The following is a 23,232-nucleotide window of genomic DNA, read 5'->3' on the forward strand; positions in this document are numbered from 1 at the left end:
CAGTCAGCCCGAGCCTGCGGAGCGACCCGCGGAGGCCGATCGCCGCCCGCTCCCGCGCCTGCCCCTCCGAGAGCCGCCGCCGCCGCCGTCCCCGGGGAGCCGGAGGCGCCAGCCAGGCCGACAGTCCGTGCGTCCGCCCGAGTGACAGGGAGCGGCCGCGCTCCGCGGGAGCCGCGCGCGGCCGGGGCAGGAGGCGCTGCCGAAGGAGCAGACCCGGAGCGGGAGCCGGAGCCCGGGCGGAGGCGGAGGCGGAGGCGGAGGCGGATCGCGAGCCGGCCATGTCGGTGGTGGGGCTGGACGTGGGCTCGCAGAGCTGCTACATTGCGGTGGCCCGGGCCGGGGGCATCGAGACCATCGCCAACGAGTTCAGCGACCGGTGCACCCCGTAAGTGGAGCCTGCGGGGGCGCTGGGAGAGGTTCTGGAGTGAGGGGGAAGGCCGGCGGCGGCGGCGGCCGGGGGAGCGTGCGGGGCGGCTGCGGAGCGCGGGGCGGCACGGAGGGCGGTGTGGGGGGGCGGCGCGCCCCTCGGGAGGTGCGGGTGCGGGCGCGGGTGCGGGCGCGGGCGCGGGCGCTCGCCCCGGAGGAGCGGCGGGGGCTTGCGGTCGGGCTGCGAGCGGGAGTGGGGTGGGGGGGTCTTGGCGGTTCCCGGGGTCGCCGCCTCGGCGCGGGGCTGCGGGCGAGCCCGCGACTTGGCTCCTTTTCTTGGCAAGCCTCGGTTGGCTCTTTCCGCGGCCGCCCCCGTTTCCCCACGCGGCTTCTCTGAGCTCGCGGGGCCGCCCCCAGCTTGTCCCCCTCCCTCCGAGCACATCTTTGCGCACCGCAGATGCGGGGCTGCTGAGTTTTTTCTTCCGCATTGTGAATCTCGAAATGAACGGAAGCTTCCAGAGCCTCTGTGCTGCTGCTTCCCAGCGAGCAGGCGGATTGTTGTTAGCGACCACGGAATCCCTCCTTTCATTGATGCCTCGGCCTGCGCACTCTTGGTTGCTAACGCTGTCAGCCTTAGTGCCTGGGCTCATTTGTGAAGATGGAAACGTCCTTTTGCTCATTTTATGAGAGCCATCCTAAATCGTGTTCTACTTTGTTAATTTTGCACAGTTTAAATAAAGGAGGTAAAATGAAAATTGCACACTTTGCGCTAGAACTCGGAGAGGAGTGTTGTCACTAAATTAAATGTTATATTCTACAGCGGCATGGGGTGGACAGAGAGAACATTTTATTAAAGCAACTTTTTCGAGGGGCTTGTTTTCTGGAGATAATACATGCAAACAGATCTGCGTGTACATTGATGAAAATAATTGCTTACTTCTCCGGAAAATTAATATAGATGTTTATATTTAAATGCCTTAAACCCAAGATAAAAAACGTAGAATGAGAGAGTAAGCCTAAAGGTAAAATGACTGTATTTATGTCACTATTTGAGTACAGATGGCCATTTATGAAAGTGCATGGAAAATAAGCAAATATTTGACAACGAGTAGCATTGGAAAGACTTATTCTGTGATTTTACCTATTTGCAAATTTACAGTCTGTTCTTTGGCTGTGTAAAGGGCTCTATAATTGTAGTGTAGTAGGAAAGACAGTATGTCAGGCTTTTGTGCTTAGGTACAGTTTATATCTTTGTTCTCTTTGATCCAATAAAAGGAAGAAAAGCTGTTCACATGAGAGTAGGAAAAAATTGGGTATGTAGCTGTAGTGACCACTGTGAAACTAAAGACGACAGATATGTCTATAAAAGGTAAACAGAGGCAGCCATTGGAATTCCTTTTAATCTTTTGATATAATAGATGTTCACTTATTTGCTTTGGCTACTATTAATTTCAGTGTGGAAAATGAGTTAAGTCATTCTGCAAGTGAATAGTTATTCTGAGGCTGGAATGATTCACTGTTTTTGGAAGGTTCTGGCCTTTGCTTGAACACTTCTCTGGCTTTTAGGATGCTATTTAGCACCTGCTCAGATAATTTAGGTCTAGGGTATCTCCCTTTATTAGCAGATTTGAAGTTGATTTAGTCTCATGTTTAATATCCTCAGCATATTCCCATTTTGTTCATCACTCCTCCCTGCTTTCTGATTTAAAACCTAATTTGCTTACCTTCTCCTGATAGGACTGTGTGCTCTGTGGTACCATTCCATTTCCATTGCAGAGAAGCCTGTCTCACAGAAGTCATTTTTCATCTTTTCAAGGCTGACTTAATGTAACTAATTATTCACTGCTTTCCCTCAACTCCGCTCTGCTGTGGTACTTGTTCTGCATCATTTTTACTTGGCTTCCTTAAGTAAAGTCTTCCATAGAGGCCCGGCCCTCTCTTGTGCTTTTAGACTCTAGAAACATCACTTGGGCACACTTCTTTGGGTTTATATAAACCTTTTGATCCTAAAGAGGCTGATGGTGTTATCAAGACAGCAGTGGGTTTGACAGTGACACTTAGATTTATGTGGAGTTGCCAACCAAAAAGTGGAATTGTAACATATGTTTTGTTGATTATGTGTCCAAGGACAGGTTAATAATATCTTTTATTCAGAGTATTTTCAGAGTTGGTGTCCACTTCCTAATAATTGGGGACCTGGAGAATTATACTAGTATATGAAGTATTTGCAAATGCCCCCTGAACCATGAGCAGAGTTCTTGGGTAAGATGGCCACCTGGATTGGCAATGAAGTGGACTTCCACTGAGTATCTGACCAAAGCTTTAGAGTTCAAAATTGTGCTATAGTTGTGCTGCCCTCCTCCTCAATGGATGAAGTTTCTATTTTGTCAGTTTAAAGGTATCCATGTCTATGCCTTTTAACGTTTTTAAGACATTGTGGTTTGTATATCTTCTAGATCAGTGATTTCATTTGGATCAAAAAACAGAACAATTGGAGTTGCAGCCAAAAATCAGGTATGTTCTTTAAGAGAATTTCAACGTAAAATCTCAAAGGCATACAAAAGTATGAAATAGCATGGCTTATTGGAGTTTTAGAAATGTAATGCAAGTATTTATGAGCCCTTAGATAGATATTTTTCCTTCTGTTCCCTTCCTCTTCCTAAGATCTGCCTTAACTTCCTAATCTGCCAACATTAATTTTTAGTAATTTTACTACCTTCTAGTTTATTTGATTTTTAAAAATTATAAGTAAGGCCCTTGAAGTTCTTTCATATGGATTTTTTTATGATACACCTTTAAGAGTTAAAGATTCCTTCTAGAAGTTCTATATTTAAAAACATTTTCAGGTTACTTAATAATTAGGGTAAGACTGGAAGAACTTTCTATATAGACCTTTGCTATTTTGGGGGGTTATCTGTTAGATACACTTGAAATGTACAAATGTGAAGTAAGTATGAAGTACACATGAGATTTTGAAGTCTTAAAGAGAAATAAGTATCTCCTTCATATTTTATATTTAGTGCGTATTGAAATGACAGTATTTTAGATCTATTAGGCTTTAAAATAGGCTACTAAAATTAATTTCACCTGCTACTTAACATGACTAGAAAATTTATGTATGCTCATGTTATAAATGGTGGACCCTTACGGTTGGGGAGGAAAAAATAAAAGTTAAAAGAGCACGAAGTATGAAATCTCTTCTGAGAGGCTTTTGAAAAGAGCCTGAAAAAATTATTTTAGATACAGAAAATAGTATTGCTGAAGCAGAAACAAAACTCTAAATCCTGGAATGCTATAATAAGGCTAGTTGGGAGAGATACAAGATAAATAAAAAAGGAAGGAAAGAAAGATAGCTATGAACGCTCAAAATGACATATTCAAAAGGATAGAGACACATTAGTGAAGTAACTCTTCCTAAATATGGCCATTTAGAATATTGATAACCAGACCTAAAATTCTCTTGCATTTTTTTGTAGTTATATGAGGAGAGTCAGTTGAGGCTCAGATCCGGTCTATAGGTTACTAGATACACTTCAAGTCAGTTTCAGAATTCCAGGGAATTTTAGTGTATAAATATGCTTCAATTCCATGTTATTTGGAAAACTAGCACTGCCAACTTGTGGTCTCCCTTTAAAAGAAGTGGACCAGAGGAAACAGTAAATACTAAATTGTTTTGGTATTTTCGTTACTTAAGAAGTCTCAGCTTTTAATCTTTGAATTATTTCTGTATTTTAAATAAAGTTCCCATTGCTGACTTCTGCGAGTAAAATATCCTATGAAGTATGGGTCTTTTCATTCCAAAGCCTAATCATAAAAAATATGCAGTTGAAGGCATTCACTTAGAAACTTCTTGAATTTTCCTTGCCTCTTTTGCTTTTTGGTATAGATAATTAACATTCCCAATTATTATCCCAATCTATGTATTTTATTACACAAAATGTTTATCTTGACCAATTGGCAATTTATTAGGCTGTTAACAATTACCTTTTTGGGGGCACCTGGATGGCTCAGTAGTTGAGTGTCTGCCTTTGGCTCAGGTCGTGATTCCAGGGTCCTGGGATCAAGTTCCACATCAGGCTCCTGGCAGGGAGCCTGCTTCTCCCTCTGCCTATGTCTCTGCCTCTTTTTGTGTCTCTCATGAATAAAGAAGATCTTTATTCACACACACACAATTAACTTTTTAAAAAAAAAGTAATTTGACTTGTAGTGCTTCTAGATCTCCTTATTCATTTATACATTGGGTATAAAACTTATAAGCTTAGTGGGGGGAAAGGCTGAAATAAACGGATGCAGTTGATTTGTTCAGGGCTTTAGTGCTAGTTTCCCCATCTTAGATTTTATCTTGCAGATTTTTAAAAAGTCTGGTGACAGTATCGCCTCCTGTTCCCTCTCACTGCCTACCTTCTGGCATTTCCCAGGGTTGTGAAGAAAGTTATTTATATTCTTAATGGTTTGAGTTGTACAGTTGACTTTTTATAAAATTGTAATTGCTGATGTTCAAATTAGAAAAAAAATGAAAGTTCTAATTTCTTTTGCAGCAAATCACTCATGCAAACAATACAGTGTCTAACTTCAAAAGATTTCATGGCCGAGCATTCAATGACCCCTTCATTCAAAAGGAGAAGGAGAACTTAAGTTACGATTTGGTTCCAATGAAAAATGGTGGAGTTGGAATAAAGGTAATATAACCGAGCAACCTTAGAATACTTAATAGGCAATGGAATTCAACTATAGAAAAAACGCTTAATTCTTAATAAATATTTAACTCAATTTCTTAATTAGGTGAGGGTTTTTTTTTTTTTTGTCCAGTTCTTGTAAACTGTAGGTGTATGTTCTAATGTCTGAAAATTATTCAAGTGGCATATACTGCTGTAACTTAATTTGTGTCATAACTTTTATAACTGTTAAAATTTAGGTCACCTTAGTGGTGGTTAAAAAAAAATCTCAGTTGTGTTGTTTTATCAAACTAAAGTCTATTCCATGACAGCCCATTTGTGGTTGTTTGGAGAGCAGTAGTGTAATGCAACCAGAAATCTGTTTTTAAACTTGCAGAAGGATATACACAAAATAGTATTTGTCATAGTGATTCATTTCTTCAGTTAGAGCGGAAATTTACTGATTTCTATAATGTTTTGACTAGTACTTTGGATGGAGGAATAATCTACCCTAGCTTTTCTTTTGCTCCTTTGCATTTTCAGAGAGAAGTTTATTGTTTTTTGTTTTTTGGGGGTTCTTTTGGTTTCCCTTTTCTTTTTTCTTTTTAAACCACTGCAACAATAAAGATTTTCTGGAACAGGATATGTAATAACATTTGGAAGTTAGTATTAGCATGTAGCTTTAAGTACTATAATGTTTTATATGTTTTCTTTCCTCAATATAGGTAATGTACATGGATGAAGAACATCTCTTTAGTGTGGAGCAGATCACAGCCATGCTGTTGACTAAATTAAAGGAAACTGCTGAAAACAACCTCAAGAAACCAGTAACAGATTGTGTTATTTCAGTAAGTAGAATTCAGCAAGGCAATGTGTTTTATTTTAATTTGCCTTTTTTGCTACTCTTAAGTATCAAATGTGTGAAACTGTTCTATTACTAGAGATCAAAATTCTACTGGACCATATTACCATAGTATTCAGGAGCATTTCAGAATGTTTGAGTGGTGTTTTTAGCCAGAAGTTGCAGAGGTTCTTGACTGGATGTGCTGCAAATCAGAATCTCCTGTGAGGCTCTTTGGAAAAAAAGACTTGATTGGTTGAATCAAGAGATGTTCTAATACAGTGAATTAACACATTGTTAGACAATTTGTATACTTAATGGGAGATTTTCAAAATTGAATCATCAGTTGAGAACAGGTTGGTTAGGAGCTTTACAATGTCCCCTAACAGTAGTGACAAAACTTAAGGTTTTTAACACTGACAAGCCCATTACCCTCAATGAGCAGTTGGTAGGTTATCAAGGCGTATTTGAAATGGACAAAAGCCATCTTTTATTTGGACACTAAAAAGGCAGCTGTAAATTCTGTTCTCCCAGATGTCTGTGGTTACTCTTTGATCTGCTGTGATTATACCCTGGGCTAAGGCCGTCTGTGTTGGACTTAACCTACATCATGCATGGTCTTTGTATTCTAACATAGGCAGGGTGGCCTGCCCAGACCATTCAGAAGCTTTTACGGCAGTGTATCCTAGGATATGAAAGAATAGAGGCAGAGGCTTTAAAAATTTCTCCTATTGCCTGTGCAGGACAGAAGGTATTCTACTAATGGAATATCTGGCTGTCGTTTGGAAAAAATAATATATGGTAAAATTAAAGAATTATAAGTCAATGGTTCTTCCTTCCTTTTTTTGCTTTGTTTAAATAAGCAATATGGAAAACTGATGAAAGCAGTGTTCCTGATTTGAAAGGTGAGCAGAGACCCACTTCTGCTCTTGCCTCTTTCTGAAGCAGCTACAAATACTTTGGGGAAAAAAAATGAAAGCCACTATACTAAGTTTTCTCTTCGGTACTTTCTAGTTAAGTGATTCTGTGGCTGTATTGTTAGATGCTCCTCCTAAAGAGTGTCCTAGTTAAAGTGCTGTCCTAGAAAGTCATCAAAAGAATTAACCTAGCTGTAAGCACAAGTCAGCACCATAAGAAACTACATCCTATCCCTTGAGCTGTTTTTGCTCTTTTTCCTTTTAAGAATATCAACAGGCTTTGCCTAAAAATGTTTTTGTAATATTAACAGATCTACAGAATTAGAATGTACCCCACCATTTATTAATGCTTGAATGCAATAAATAGCAAAACTGTAGGGTAGTGGCATATGCTAGAATTAGCTCCATATTATCTTTAAGGTCCTGCAGTATTTATCTGTAGTTCAATTATATATTTGACATTAAATGTTGACTTAGCATTGTGATCTCCAGCTGTCAGAAATTTAAGATTAGCTTAGAAATGGTATTGCATACACTTAAAACTTTTTTTTTAATATTTTATTTATTCATGAGAGACAGAGAGAGAGAGAGAGAGAGAGAGGCAGAGGCAGAGACACAGGCAGAGGGAAAGCAGGCTCCATGCATGGAGCCTCATGTGGGACTCGATCCCGGGTCTCCAGGATCACGCCCTGGGCCAAAGGCGGCGCTAAACCGCTGGGCCACTGGGGGGCTGCCCCAAAAAACTTTTCTATTAGATAGAATTGGCAATATTAGCAAATACTCCTGATTAATTTTTATTTTGGGTTAAAATTTGGTTACAATAAAGATTACTTTAATAATACAATTAGGGGGCAATTTTTTTTTAAAGATTTTATTTATTTATTCATAGAGACAGAGAGAGAGAGAGGCAGAAACACAGGCAGAGGGAGAAGCAGGCATCATACAGAGAGCCTGACGTGGGACTCAATCCAGGGTCTCCAGGATAACGCCCTGGGCTGCAGGTGGCGCTAAACTGCTGCGTCACCGGGGCTGCCCAAGGGGGCAATTTTTTTTTATTCTTCTGAAAGTTAAGATGCTTTTACTGGAAACTAAGTCTGAAGTTCTAATGTTTTATGGCTTCACTAGGCACCTATTTAGATGGACTGTTGTTGATTTATTATAAGTCAGTGCTGTGAGAAATTTGCATATTCTAGACTAGTTAAAATTCTTTCCTTTCTTGTTCCCAGGTCCCCTCTTTCTTCACAGATGCTGAGAGGCGATCTGTATTAGATGCTGCACAAATAGTTGGCCTAAACTGCCTAAGACTTATGAATGACATGACAGCTGGTAAGGAAAATAAACTATATTTTTGTGTAGAAATGAATTATACTATCAAAATTAGAGTTAAGACACATCAGGTACCATCACCAAACACTTTTTCATGTATTTGTAGAAAACCTAGCCTATTAAAAAATACGGGTTAGATTTGAAAGTAAAGAATTCTAGCTTTTCCAATGCTTTTGTTTAATGAGAAACTGGCACTTTACCAGATGTGAGAATCTGTTTTCATTAAGAAATTCTTTTATGTATGTATTTTAATCCTTTAAATTACGTGTTTTGGATTTAGTTTTTTATTTCCTTACATGGTTTTTATACTTCAGTTTTCTCAAAACCTTAGAATTTGGGGTTTCACAACTGCCTTGACTATAAATATTAGTTAAGTTAAAAAAAATTTTCCCTCTTATATTTCCTGCATATATGCAGTTAGTCATTTGATCATTCATCTTCTGTCAAATATTGACTTAAACTGTATCGTTTGCCAGGTATTGTGTACACAGATATAGTGGTAAGCAAAGCAATCACTGTTCCTCCTAGAGCCTTTACTGTTTTTTTATGATTATAGGTGAACAAAAAGTCAGTTACAATTTAGTGTATTCAGACAAAGCAAGTAAGACTTTTTTTCCGGTGTGTATCTAATATATATGTTTTTTAAAACTCCTAAAGCATCGATAAAGATGTGTTCTCAAGGTATATGTATCTAAAAATTCAGTGGTTTCAGAGTTTGGAAAAAGCTAACAGTCTCTTTAAGGTAGATCATTTATTTGCCTTGGATCTAAAAAGAAACTAATAGGAACTGCAGTTGCTGTAGCTTGTGTATTAAATTCTTAATTTTTTTGGATAAGCAGTCTCCTGGCAGGTTGTGGTTCAAATGTAAGTATTGTGTAATGAGCCTGCTACTGTTTGTGGTTACATTTCATTGTATTTGCACCTTGTACATTTTCTCTGTCACATCTCTTCATACATTGGAAAGTGATAGAGCATTGTTCTAAAATCAGAAAGGGAAAAAGTTATTGATGCCATGAAAATTAGTTCAAAGTCAGGTAAAAAAGGAATGTGTTCACCTTTAAGTGTTTGAAGTATAGTCAAGTTTTCTGCATGTATAATAATTTTGGTAATGATGAAATTCCTGAGAAAATGTGAGCCAAAGAATTGAAATAATTATTTTTTTGTAGTTGCTTTGAATTATGGAATTTATAAGCAGGATCTTCCAGGCCTGGATGAGAAACCTCGGATAGTGGTTTTTGTTGATATGGGACACTCCGCTTTTCAAGTGTCTGCCTGTGCCTTTAACAAGGGAAAATTGAAGGTAAGTTATAAACTGGAATTCAGTGACCAAAAGATATTAAATGTGTTGTATTTGTCATTACTTTAAGCGACTGAGCTTCTTGACTTTGTGGTTCTTGGTAATGAAGAGTTTTGGGTAATATCACCAAGGTATTATTCCTAAGGTTGCTGTCTATAAACATGATGTAATTATTTTAGCATATTTGTAAGTATACTTGCTTAAGAAAGAGCAGTTTTTTAAGATGGTCTTGTATGTAATCATTAAAAGTAAATCAGCGATTTAGCGTTTCATTTGGATTTGGTAGTAATAATTTCTCCTGACTTGGATTTCATGTTGTAATTTAGATAAAAGTTTTGATTCTATTAGTGTTTGAGTAGCAATATTTAAGATTCTAATTAAAAATATGATTGAAAATAACCAGATTATTTGTTGTTTTAACTAAATTAGGTACTGGGCACAGCTTTTGATCCTTTCTTAGGAGGAAAAAACTTTGATGCAAAATTAGTGGAACATTTTTGTACAGAATTTAAAACTAAGTACAAGTTAGATGCAAAATCTAAAATTCGAGCACTTCTTCGTCTGTATCAAGAGTGTGAAAAATTGAAAAAGCTAATGAGCTCTAACAGCACGGACCTACCACTGAATATCGAGTGCTTTATGAATGACAAAGATGTTTCAGGAAAGATGAACAGGTGCGTCTTGTATTCTGCTAGATTAAATAGAAGGAACTTCTTGCTGAAACTACAGCCCAGATGTTAATCTAGCTGTGGTGTTGAGTGTCATGGCCCACATTTCAAGATTGTATCTACACACTAGGACTGTTCACATCACTAGAAACTAGGGTCACTTCTGCAAAGGGGTGGTTTATTTATTTTTTTTAGGGCAGGGAGGGGCAGTGGGAGAGACAGAATCTCAAGTAGTCTCCTTGCCCAGCGCGGAGCCTGACATGGGACTTGATCCCACAATCCTGAGATCATGACCTGAGCCAAAATCAAGAGTTGGATGCTTAAACAACTGAGCCACTTAGGCGCCCCATGCAAAGAGGTTTTTAAAAAAGATCTTTGCTAACTGCCCTCATGTTGGAGTTTTTTGGTGTTTTTTCTTTTTTGGTTTTTTTTTTTGTATTTATCATCTCTTAGTATTTCTAGGCCAGTAATTGAATAATGGTTTCACAAAGTTTTTGGAGTAAAACAGCAATCTTAATATAAAAGTGATTTTTTTTTTCCCAGTAATACCAGTAGAACTAGTTTTCTCCCCCATTTCTTTTCTGTACCTGTTTTGTAGATGTGTATATTTTTTTAAAGTTACAAATTATAATACAGTTAAACTTGGCCCATGTGGAATCAAGGTTGTCTAAGGAAAAAAAAAAAATTCACGGAGTTAATACTGTTTTAAAAATTTTTGGATAGGATAGGATACTGGTTTAAGATCATGTTTCTAAAGATTTATAGTGTTTGTCTTGTTTGCCAAGGGCACAATTTGAAGAACTCTGTGCGGACCTCCTGCAGAAGATAGAAGTTCCCCTTCACTCACTGATGGAACAAACTCAGCTCAAAGTTGAAGATGTGAGTGCTGTGGAGATAGTTGGAGGCACTACGCGAATTCCAGCTGTGAAAGAAAAAATTGCCAGATTCTTCGGAAAGGACATTAGCACAACACTCAATGCAGACGAAGCAGTAGCTAGAGGGTGTGCACTACAGGTACTGCTTTCTCGGCCCTTCTTTCTCTTGGGGCTAATTCTTTAAACCCATTTCTACTTTATTTCATTGTGGTGGGGTCATATAGTAAGCAAGGCCCTGTGTCTAGTTAGGTAACACAAGGGAGTTCACTTCTAAGCACATCCACATGGCTGTGGGGAAAAAAGGATCTTCAGATCTGGAGGATTGAGGAAATTTTTGAGTAATGGAAATTGGCAGCTGATGTTTCTTAAGGAACAGGCATGATTCTGAGGGGACACAGGAAACCATAAAGCACGAATTAGCTATGTGGTGGTGATAGTAGTTCCCAAGCGCAGAGAGGAGGATGAGAACTGCAACATGGTGTAATAAGGAAATGATTTAGGGCAAGATTTGCAGGGCTAAAAGTATTTGTTAACAAGTGATTCTAGAAAATAACTCCTCTTACTCCAAACTGATTGTAACTTCCTTATCAAGTAAGTGGGCCGCTCAGAGGTTTAAGTTTGTTCAGCAAAGCAAAAGCACCAAAACTGGAAGTTACTGGTAGGAAAATGACTACTTATATTTAGGATAATAATATAGTCACTAAGTAGTTTTAACTAAAGTTTCAAGGTAACTTCTTAAATTTTAATCTAGTTAGCACAGTTATTTTTAATACAAAACAGCAAGAGTCTTTGTACACAAAGATCTTTGGAAGGAGTATACTTAGTACTTTAAAAAAGGAAGACTATGTTGATGCTCATGACTGCTGATAAATCCACTGGATCCTTGGGATGCATCATGGAGTTTTCCTTTTTGCTTTTTCCTTGATAATGGAGTGTGCCTTTTTCTCTAATTCCCCAGAACATTGGAAATGTATGTCTATAGATGTAGGGCTATTTTGGCCTCTCTTTTGAAGGATCCTGTGCTAATCAGAGATTAACTTTTAGTTTAGTCGTGTAGTCAGTTTTATATGATTAATCTAAATCCATATGTCGATGGGTGTTATCCACCCCAGATTTGAATTTACCATTGCTTCCTTTATAAAATTACCTAAAAATACGAACATTTTGGGTTTTATCTTTTTTGACTTTCTTAAACATTTGAAAGGTGATGTGGGCAGAGCTGTTTGTGGATATATACAGAGATTCAAAAGCGGTACAGCTTATGATTGAAATTGTTATCAGGGCATTTTTGGCAAGGCCAGTGATTTATTCCTAATCTCCTATGAAAGTTGCTATTAGTTAATAATTGTCCTAAGAGTCATTATATTATCTGCCTATATTTATTGATTGGCTTAGTACTTAGATATTAAAATCCTTTGTACTTAAAATGACTTCTACTGTAAGCAATTCTGAATTTGAGTTTAAACATACCATCCAATTTGAATTGAGTTTTTTATATTAAAAGGTGAATGTAGTTTTTCATAATCTTACAGTAATCCTTTTTCTTTTCTCCTCTTCTTTTTTTTTTTTTTTTTTTTTAAGTGTGCAATTCTTTCCCCAGCATTTAAAGTTAGAGAATTTTCCATCACAGATGCAGTTCCTTTTCCAATCTCTCTGGTGTGGAACCATGATTCAGAAGATACTGAAGGGTATGTAACTGAAGATAACTTTATTCAGATACTGTATTTTAATATGGAGAAGAAAAATTGACACAAATGGCTTTTGCAGTTGAGGGTCTGATTAATCTGTTTGGGATCTTTAACAACCAAACCTATCAATATCTCTCTCCTTTTGGTGTAAATAAATCGCGAAGTAGAATTGGTGAAGATTTCAGAGCATTTCTTCCATTTTGTGTAGCATAATAAGCTTAAGTGCTTGGAATACTGAATGCCTTTTTCTTTCCTCTAGGGTCCATGAAGTGTTTAGTCGAAACCATGCTGCTCCTTTCTCCAAAGTCCTCACTTTCTTGAGAAGGGGGCCTTTTGAGTTAGAAGCTTTCTATTCTGATCCTCAGGGAGTTCCATATCCCGAAGCAAAAATAGGTAAGTAAGTTTTGTGTGTTTACACTTTTAAAGACTTGGTGTGCCAATGTAAAATTTTTTCTCCTCAGTGATGTTGAATGGAACATAATTCCTTGTTAAAGGCATTGTCAGTTTAGAATAATGATGATGGAGAAATCTCTTCCTTTTATTCATTAATAAATTGGCCTGTAGAAATCAGCTTGCTTATAGTGCTGCTGTTTCTTCCATGTGTTTGTGTTTAGGGACAGACACATTAGTTTTTTTTTTTCTCTTCTGTTACAGTCTCTACTTAAAGGATTACCACTTATTTTTATTCTTTTTTTTTTTTTTTTAAGATTTTATTTATTTGTTTGACAACATGCGCAGGGCGAAAGGGAAAGGGACAAACAGACTCCCAACTGAGCAGGGAGCCCAATGCAGGGCTTGATCCAGGACCCCGGGATCATGACCCGACCTGAAGGGAGATGCTTAACCAACTGAGCCATGCAGTCGCTCTCTATTTTTAATGTTAACCTTTCTTCTAGGTAGACTGTTACTTCCAGTTTAAAACTGTTGTGACGACTTCTCAAATGTACCTTTCTATTGTAATCCTTTTAAAGGTACATCTTTTTTGGTACATTTTTCTTTGAGAGGTTTGATAATATCCATTTGTTTTGACTCTTGGTAACTGAAAATTTATGGGAGATATCTTCCTAAGCGGCCATGTGTCTTTCCCAGGCTGAGGGTAAAATTTGCCAGTATTGCTACGTCTGTTGAGGACTCACCCTTGCCCCACACCTTTTCATAACAGTTATTTGAAGAAGTCTAACCTGACCAGTTATGTTTTCTTTCTTACTACTTAACACTAAAAATATTCTGATGCAGAAGAGTTTTTTGCTATTATGTTTGTAAACCATTTTTACGAATTTATTGCTAAGAAATTAGAGAAATTGTTGAATAGAGACTAAAATTTTAATAGGTTGGATTCTATGCATTAATTCTCCATCGTGCAAAGAATGAAATCCAAACTTTTCAGTATGACATTAAATCGATAGGTTATCACCAAAACTGAAAAGCTTGCACATACCTGAAGAATGATCTTACATCTCTCTCTCCTTTAACTCATCTTTGCTTGGAAACCCCACAGTAAATGCTGTTACTTTAAATGGGTCTTACAGTAATTATTTCCTGAGGGCCATTGATTTGATCATTACTGAATACCTATTCCAGCATCTTTCACTGACCTGGTAATTATATCTGCAACTTTCTGTGCTTGTGTAGACAGCACCTGAAATTTGAAGATGTCAAACCCCCATACATAGTGCTTTGCACATACTATGTTCCAAATACTTCATTTTGGTTTAGCAGCCTCTAGAATAACAAGACCATTGGAGATGATAGCTAACACCTACCACTTGGTTCTGTAGTTTTACGTGCTCACTGTAAATACTTACCAACTCTATCTACAGAAGCACACATAGGTTAAGTAACTTGCAGTAGATTACACAGCTAGGATTCTAGTCCAGAGACTCTGGGTCAGAGTCCATACTCTTAACTCCTACTCAGTAATGCTCTGGAGCTATTGTATTTTGCATAATTATTTCAGGTTTTGATAACAGGTTTTATCAAACCTCTCCTATTGAAGGCATAGGAAAATGTTTTGATTATTCAGTCAGAAAAACAGTATTCCCTAAAGACCCTGTAGGCTTAAAATGCATCTGGTGCTTGATATTGCCTGAGATCTCTGCCTTTTACTTGGTGTAACAGATTTTCATGTCTAGTTTGTGCTTACCCATCTGGAGAAATAGGGTAGGAGGATGCAAGGACTATTTATCATTAGTGTCTTACAGTATCTGTTAAATAAAAATCCCAAGAGTGCTTTACCTTTGAAGGTTTCCTGGCACATTAAGAATAATTCCAGGCATTGAAGTATACCATACAACTAAGTTTATTTTATGTTTGTTGTTTATGTCTTAATTCAATTGGTAGAGAAAATGGGAGGATTTGGGAATAGCCGTACTTTCAACTGTATTTCTTGGCCTTTGTCTTCTTTACAGACATTTAGATTCACTTCAAAAATTGTCAATTTCTTTTTGTTCCAGGCCGTTTCATAGTTCAGAATGTTTCTGCTCAGAAAGATGGAGAAAAATCTAGAGTGAAAGTCAAAGTGCGAGTCAATACACATGGCATTTTCACCATCTCTACAGCGTCTATGGTGGAGAAAATCCCAACTGAGGAGAATGAAGTGTCTTCTGTTGAAGGAGACATGGAGTGTCCAAATCCGAGACCAGCAGAAAACTTGGACACTGATGTAAGTTTTTGTATAAGCCTTTGAGTTTGAATATATATTTGACTTAACTCCAGAGGAAAAGAATTAGGGAAGGGTTCTCAAAAATGTTTTCCTTAATTTTATTTAGAATTTTGGGGAATGATGATAGCAGTTGCTAGATGGTGATAATGTATAGCCCAGAATTTGGTGAATTCTGCTTAAATTCTGTATAGCTTAATTTGAACAGGCACATTATATAATAAGACTGTAATAATTGATTACAAAATAATAAAGTGTCTCTGAATTTTTTTTATGGCATTGACCACATACTGAGAAAGCAGTGTTGACTGATTAAGAAAAAAAGAAAAAGACTTAAAAAACAAATTCGGTGAAATATATACCAAATATTAAAGCTGATTCATAAAAAACTATTGCAAAATTGACTTTAGTATTTTAAGACTTTTTTTTAAATTTACATGATTTGTTATATTGTGAGAGGGAAGGGAGATATATTGTGAGAGGGAAGGGAGAGAATTATCTGCATGGAATATAGAAAGTTACCATTTATATGTTTCCAGTTAGCATGAGTGCAGAAGAATTTAAAGAAACTTTGAAATAAATTAGCTCTTAGAGTTTACTTCTGGATAATAATCAGAAGTAGCTTAAACGAAGAGGCAAGTGGAACAGTGTTCTGGTTGAATATGATTAAGTGTGGTATCCTGTGGTCAGACAATCCCTAATTATCATTTTTAGAACATTTCAGGAACATTAATATCTGAGCCTTAGTTGTGTTCTCATTTTTAAAAATTTCAAAATAATGTATTGAATGATCAGTGCCTTGTACTTTTCCATTTGGCTACAGACACCATTATTCTAATGCCTGTTGTATCAATCTCTTAGTATCTTTTGGATCTGTTTACATCATGAGTGCCTTGTTTCAGTATACTCAGTACCTGCCTTAGAATCTTGAAGCTCTGAAAGAAAAATTTGAGAGACTTCAGGGTGGGCAGAAAGTAGGTAACTTAGAATGTTTTGGGCTTCTCCCAAAGATGAGAAGACTATAGCAAGCACTGATTTATTGGGGATTGAGGTCTACTAACATGTTGTAGCGCATATTCTTTATCCTGAGTTCTTCTGAGTTGGAAGTAGCTGGATCACAAAAAGAAGGTGAGAAAAGAGAGGAGTCTTGGGTATCTATCTGTAAGCTGAAATGATGAGTCCCTGAACTACTGATAGCTGGTTCCTTTATGCAACTGTTCATTTCATTGAAATGGCAGTAAGTCGAGCTGCTGATGGTTGCTGGTGAACTTAAGTTTTGGAATCTTGTTTCTGGGAGAGAGGCCTGGAGTTAACCTCTTTCTTCTGCTTTTGAGAGTTAATAGCTGTGTAAAGTGAGGTGATAGTTTCTTAAAGGAGAGTTCTTCATTGTCATCACATCAAAATGCCTACTGCTTGGTTATTTAACAATATTAACTGCTATCACTCAAAGAATTTCTTACAGGTTTAAGATTCATAAGGAGTTTTTAAATATTTTGTGTTTATTTTGCTTTTATCCAGTATCTGTTCTCCTCCACCTACTAAGATTTCAGAAATTGAGTGTACTGTCTTTGGTGCCCTATAACCTTTTAAATTTATATAAGTACACCTGCTTTCTACATCCTTTGTGCCTGGGCTTTCATTTCAGAAAAATATCCAGCAAGACAACAGTGAAGCTGGAACACAGCCCCAGGTACAAACTGATGGTCAACAAACCTCACAGTCTCCCCCTTCACCTGAACTTACCTCAGAAGAAAACAAAATCCCAGATGCTGACAAAGTGAGTGACTCTTCTAGTTCATTCCTTTAGACAATGTTGCAACATGTGATCATTAATGATATCATTAAATCTGCAGTTTCAAGAGCAAGCACCAAGTTACCTTATTCTGTATAGGGTTTTTCTTCTAATTTTTTATATGTTTTTCAATTAAAACGAGTTAGAGGTGCTCAAACTCAACTAAGAGAATTGAATATCCTGCTTTAGACATGAAAGCTTCTCTTGATTAACTGCCACTTCAAGCACCAGGAGGCAAATGCATATTTCTTGTCTTCTCTAATGCTAGAGGTACCTGCATGTGAGGGACAGAAATCGATACATCCCTCTGCTGTGTGATGAGTTTTCACTTGAATTAGTCTGATGATAAATACATGGGCTATAGGAGTCTAGTAAACTTTTTCTCCTGTCAAATCACCTGTCAAATTTAAGTTAATGATGATGGTCTGCTGTTAACCAGATTGTACCTCAAAGTCCTTTTTCTTTGCCAGGCTTCCACAGTATGTATTGGAAGCTAAATTCAATATTTGTGCTTTGTCCCTTGAAAAACAACAGCTTCTAATCAGACTTTTAAAATTCATAGTCAGATACTGGAAAGTTCCTATTGTTACTCCAGATCATTCCGTGCTTTGCAGAACTTCACTCTTTGTACAGGTTGCTTGTTAAATTACTAGCCTTTCATTAGTGGTTTGTATTTCTCTTACCTTTAAATGAATTACAGACTTGTTCATTGGCAAATATACATTTTACACTTGGTAAAGTTTCCAGTTTTTACCATGCCCTGACTGGTCCTGTGGGGATCCTCCTATGAGCTTTAGTTCCTGACTCTGAAAGCTGCCTTTCTGTCCTCCACAATGATGGTGGTAGAGCAGCATTGCTTTCTTTGCCACAACAGCTTAATGTCCCATCCCTCCCCTTCACTTAGTGTTGAGTATTAACTGACTTGTGCTGGTAGTCTCAGTGCCTGTCTGGAACATGCCATTGGGTACTATCTAATGTTCTTAGTTGTAAGTGGGACCGCTGGCGTCAGGCCTTTTGGAACGTTCTCACACACTCCTTTGGAGGGTTCTTTATCCATGCCTTGTCGAGTGCCATTTTGTAATAATTTTGGTTTAGTCAGTAGTTGGTCTAATGTTGTACCGTCAGAGTCTTATGCTGACTTTAACTGCCACATGTGTACTGTCATCCATTTGTTTATCAAATATCCGTCGTATGCCTGTGTTTTGCGAGGTATAGGTGTCCTCTAATTCATTTTCCTTGTGGTCTGTGCCCCCAGAGCATACACAGTATATTGATGGGTTCTCAGGTGCTCTAGGGTGAAGAAGACATGGGGACTGCTGCTGATTGACTAGATCCTTGCTGGTGAGACAACTGGCTACACTTCTGAGACCTGTGACTTACAGGAATACTGAACTAGAAGTCTGAGAAAAAGGAGTTCTAGTCCCACATCTGTCTTTGTCATTTTAGGCAAGCCACTGAACCGCTTTCAAGTTCCAGTTTCTTCTATGAATTGCTTAGAGTTCTAACAACCTTTTAACTTGCCAGAATTAACCAGTGGTGGTGCTCATTATAATGATGAGTCCCTCCTGCTTGACCAGTTCAGCCAGTCAGGGTGTATGTTTTATTCCCTCGGTTATTTTCTGATCTGTTCTGCAGCTGAGTTAGTTTCCTAAATTGTGGTCTTTGTCCTCTCAGCTGGTAGGAACCTGTAGAAATGGGAAATACATAGAAAAGTCTTGGAAAATTAAAGGCCATAGGAGATACTTACTTCTTTAGCCCTGTATTTATGTATTTTGAAAAATCTGCAGTAAACCATTAGAATTTGCTGCATTTCATTTTCTGTTTTAAGGCTCTTTTATCTCTTTTTACTTCCCAGAATTGCTTGTGAAAAGGGGTATGACTGCAAGGCAGATAGCGGGAATAAGGATATTTATATGTATACATATGTATATGTATGTATATACATATATATATGTATGTATGTGTGTGTATATACAATCCCCAAATTCAGGAGGAAACTTCAGAATGCACTCATCAGTGTAGTGCTAATTGTAATTGAAGCAGGTATAATACTGGGATATAGGGACTCAGGACTGTATCACAGGAATAGAATTGATTCTAATATGCTTAGCATTGGTCACAGTCTATCTTAGTTACTGTTAGATTCTAGACTGGTATTTAAAGATGTGATAATTTAATAATAGTTTTGGCTTTTTTGGAGTCCTGGACATTGCTTATGGGGCTTAAAAATTAAGGACCTATAAAGAAAAGTGTTAGCAGGAGAGATTAAATTTAAGTGTAACATGCAAAGAGAAAAATATCCTGGTGAATTCTTGAGGAAAAATATGACCTATTTCACTTGTAATTGCAGGCCGGCTTAAAAGGAGTGGGTGGCAATTAGATGATCTGCACTCTTCTAACTTAGGATTTTAGGGGCTTTATTTTTGCCTAAGTCATTAGTAAGTATGATAGGGAGATTTTGCTGTTGTTTTCAAGGATTATTTAAGAATTTTCCTTTTTTTTTTTGTTTTTTTTTTTTTTTTACTCCTTTTCTAAGGCAAATGAAAAGAAAGTTGACCAGCCTCCAGAAGCTAAAAAGCCCAAAATAAAGGTGGTGAATGTTGAGCTGCCTATTGAAGCCAACTTGGTCTGGCAGTTAGGAAAAGACCTCCTTAACATGTATATTGAGACAGAGGTAAGTACTTCAGGTAAATATTTTCCATTCTGGAATCTGTTAAGTAGTTTGGCCCTGTTACCCATATTTGTAATAGAGAAATAGCTGTACTTACTTCTTTCTCATACCCCAAGTTTTATACAGTTTTAGGAATAAGATGAATCCAAAACCAGTGGTCCTTTAATTTTTTTTAACAAGTTTTAATCACATTTTTGCATCCTACGAGAGAGATGTATACCATAGATCATTCTGTGTGATAGATAATTGATAGCCCAAGTTCTTGGAAGAAATTGGATGCCAGGATGTCCTAGCACAGGGCACAATACAGTTGGTATCTCAGGCCACACTAAATATTTCTGTTAAAATACATTGTACCTCTCTGTAGTCTAGAGTATGTGAAATAATTTGAGATTTGCTTTTGTTGTTTTGTTTTGTTTTAGTGAGATGGCAACGTGTTTCAAAATTTAATAATCATACCTCGTTAATATTTCATAAATAAGTAAATAAATTTACTTCTAGTCCTTGATTTCAAATATGGTTCCAGCATCCTATGATCATTATATATTGGCCAATATTAATCCCAATATGAGACAACCATAGAATGATCTAAAAGAAAATTAAAACGAATTGGGTTTTTTCCTTCTTGGTTTAAACCTGAGATGCAAAAGTTATGTAATTTATTATATAACTTTAAAAAAATTAAAACCCACTATGTGTATTTAGTAAATGAAGAACTTTGTAAGATTTGTTATAAGTTTCATGAGTTGTAAAAGTGTAAACACTTTTTTTTTTTTTGGTATAATTGTTGATTTACACTAGAGTCTAGTTAACGTTTAGTTACAATAGAAGATTAAGGCTGGAATTAACCTTTTCTGTTTTCTGACAGGGTAAGATGATAATGCAGGATAAATTGGAAAAGGAAAGGAACGATGCTAAAAATGCAGTGGAGGAATATGTGTATGAGTTCAGGGACAAGCTGTGTGGACCATATGAAAAATTTATATCTGAGCAGGTATGTGTGGAGCTCTGTTCTTATTTTTTTTTTTTTTTAATTTTATTTATTTATTTACGATAGTCACAGAGAGAGAGAGAGAGAGAGGCAGAGACACAGGCAGAGAGAGAAGCAGGCTCCATGCACCGGGAGCCCGACGTGGGACTCGATCCCGGGTCTCCAGGATCGCGCCCTGAGCCAAAGGCAGGCGCCAAACCGCTGCGCCACCCAGGGATCCCAGCTCTGTTCTTATTTAGATAATCTCATAAAGTGTTTCACATCAAATTTGACATGTATGTTTCTACTAGATTATCTAATGAGCTTTCTGAGAACAGAAAACTTGAAACAGAGATTGTATAAACAGAGTCCTGAAGAGAGGCTAATTAGTGAGGTGTGGTTTTACTCTAACTCGTCCCAATGACTTTAGTTTTTACCATCCAGAAAGAACCTATCAAACATTTATTCAGAGTCATAACACTACAGGTATGGGGGCTAGAAGGAGAAAAAGAGAAAATCCTTGGTTTTAAACACCTCAGACCTTTTGTTTCTATTTTTTTGTTATGACTCTGGTTCCCTTGGTTGGTCATGGTCATTATTTTATCCCATAAGACTTATTCCTCCAGTCATTCCAAAGTTGATCGGGCACATTATTCCCTTTAGGCCTTTTCTAAGCTCCCACAGTCCTTGTGTGGCTCTGAGTAAATCCCAAAAGCACAACTGTGAAAATGGGGCTTGGAAAACAATTGGCAGGTAGAAATTTGGGATGGTTTTGGGATTAACTCTGGAGTTAAAAGAATTTTGAAACTTAAGGGTCAATTTTAGTTCTAGGATCCTTGGGCTACCTTGTAATACATGTTAGTTTTGGGCTCTGCCCTGACATTTCCTGGATTTCTTATAATCGGGATTCTGAAGGAGAGATGACCCAAAGCAGGATAGGCCTCCTAAGGATAGAGTAGAAATACGTTATGGGAGTTAGTTCGGGATGATTTTTTTTCAGTGATGGAATTGTCAACTTGTCTCTTTCCTTTCCAGTATTGGATAGTTGTGGGAGTGATTAGAAAGTTACTTAAGACCTAATTGCTTTGGAGAGCAAGATCGTTGCCCTTCCATAACCCTCCCCCCCCCCATTCCAATGTACAGATTGTCCTAGAGTGGACTTCTGAGATATTATTGTTAAGTCAGTAAGCGGAATTACTGTTAATCCATCATGTAAAAAATATGGAGCTACTAGTGTTCATTGCTCCTTGATCCTTTTCCATAAAGAGAATCCAGCTAATCAGAGTGCCTTCTGAGAAATAAGATTGGTGACTTCGTTTTTAACACATCTAGGATGACTCTGTTTTGTTATGAAAACTTTCAAAGTACACTTAACCACTGATACACTGACTCTCACATTACATATACAGGATCACCAAAATTTTTTGAGACTGCTTACAGAGACAGAAAACTGGCTTTATGAAGAAGGAGAGGACCAAGCTAAACAAGCCTATGTGGACAAGTTGGAAGAATTAATGGTAGGCCCTTCTCTCCCCCTAGAAAGCACTGTGTTTTAGACTACAGACTTTGGAAATGCAGTTAAACAAATGTTAAGTTATTACATTTTGTTTTAGAAAATTGGCACTCCAGTTAAAGTTCGGTTTCAAGAAGCTGAGGAACGACCAACAGTGTTTGAAGAACTGGGACAGAGGCTGCAGCACTATGCCAAGATCGCAGCAGACTTCCGAAATAATGTAAGTCTTGTATGTTGTAAGTTACCTTAGGTTTTAATAAGCTAATAGTAAGTTGAGGAACCTTTACTGTGAACACATCTTCTTAAATAAGAAATTTCGTATTTCAGACCAGAGGTAGATTTGAACTTCATGGAAAATTGGGCCAGGTTAGAGGTTACTGTTAAATACTTATCTTTTTTTAAAAAAAATATTTTATTTATTTGAGAGCATGAGTGCGGGTAGGGCCAGAGGGAGAGAGAGAAGCAGACTTCCTGCTGAGCAGGGAGCTTAATGCGGGGCTTGATCCCAGGACCCTGAGATCATGACCTGACGCAAAGGCAGATGCTTAACCAACTGAGCTACCCAGGCACCCCACTGTACGTAATTAAGTCTACAGAATGACCATGCTTTTTCCATTCAGGATGAGAAATACAATCATATTGATGAGTCTGAGATGAAAAAGGTGGAGAAGTCTGTTAATGAAGTGATGGAATGGATGAATAATATCATGAATGCTCAGGCTAAAAAGAGTCTTGATCAGGATCCAGTTGTACGTGCTCAGGAAATTAAAGCAAAAATAAAGGTAGGCATTACTGTCTAATGTTTACTGCTGTGTATTCTTCGGGACTCAAGTTGCAATCATGTGAACTTTGTTTTTAGGATTTCATTTATTCATTCATGAGAGAGACAGAAAGAGGCAGAGACACAGGCAAAGGGAGAAGCAGGCTCCCTGTGGGGAGCCTGATATGGGACTCGATCCCAGGACCTCGGAATCATGCTCAACCACTGAGCCAC

General features: G+C 37.8%; 1 protein-coding gene and 1 long non-coding RNA gene across 5 annotated transcripts in view; one reads left to right on the forward strand and one right to left on the reverse strand.

Annotated features, from left to right (window-relative positions):
- The window catches only part of HSPH1 (heat shock protein family H (Hsp110) member 1), a 25,261-nt gene continuing 2,029 nt past the window's right edge, over positions 1-23,232 (forward strand). Inside the window, exons 1-17 of one of the 2 annotated variants that reach the window (XM_072795557.1) lie at positions 1-385; positions 2,823-2,880; positions 4,905-5,045; positions 5,747-5,869; positions 8,006-8,105; positions 9,272-9,405; positions 9,832-10,076; positions 10,856-11,084; positions 12,527-12,633; positions 12,893-13,026; positions 15,087-15,295; positions 16,938-17,069; positions 19,621-19,758; positions 20,624-20,749; positions 22,135-22,242; positions 22,339-22,458; positions 22,859-23,020. In XM_072795557.1, the coding sequence (XP_072651658.1) occupies positions 279-385; positions 2,823-2,880; positions 4,905-5,045; positions 5,747-5,869; positions 8,006-8,105; positions 9,272-9,405; positions 9,832-10,076; positions 10,856-11,084; positions 12,527-12,633; positions 12,893-13,026; positions 15,087-15,295; positions 16,938-17,069; positions 19,621-19,758; positions 20,624-20,749; positions 22,135-22,242; positions 22,339-22,458; positions 22,859-23,020 (2,373 nt within the window). In that variant the 5' untranslated portion in view covers positions 1-278. The remainder of the gene's footprint in view (positions 386-2,822; positions 2,881-4,904; positions 5,046-5,746; positions 5,870-8,005; positions 8,106-9,271; positions 9,406-9,831; positions 10,077-10,855; positions 11,085-12,526; positions 12,634-12,892; positions 13,027-15,086; positions 15,296-16,937; positions 17,070-19,620; positions 19,759-20,623; positions 20,750-22,134; positions 22,243-22,338; positions 22,459-22,858; positions 23,021-23,232) is intronic. The other variant, XM_072795556.1, reaches the window with a different exon arrangement.
- LOC140615734 (uncharacterized) overlaps positions 14,909-23,232 on the reverse strand; it is a 21,957-nt gene continuing 13,633 nt past the window's right edge. For all 3 annotated transcript variants that reach the window (XR_012016218.1, XR_012016217.1, XR_012016216.1), the window contains one exon: positions 14,909-18,769. This is a non-coding gene — a long non-coding RNA (uncharacterized lncRNA). The remainder of the gene's footprint in view (positions 18,770-23,232) is intronic.

Source organism: Canis lupus, chromosome 24, assembly GCF_048164855.1.
Source record: "Canis lupus baileyi chromosome 24, mCanLup2.hap1, whole genome shotgun sequence".
In the NCBI taxonomy this organism is placed as follows: domain Eukaryota; kingdom Metazoa; phylum Chordata; class Mammalia; order Carnivora; family Canidae; genus Canis; species Canis lupus.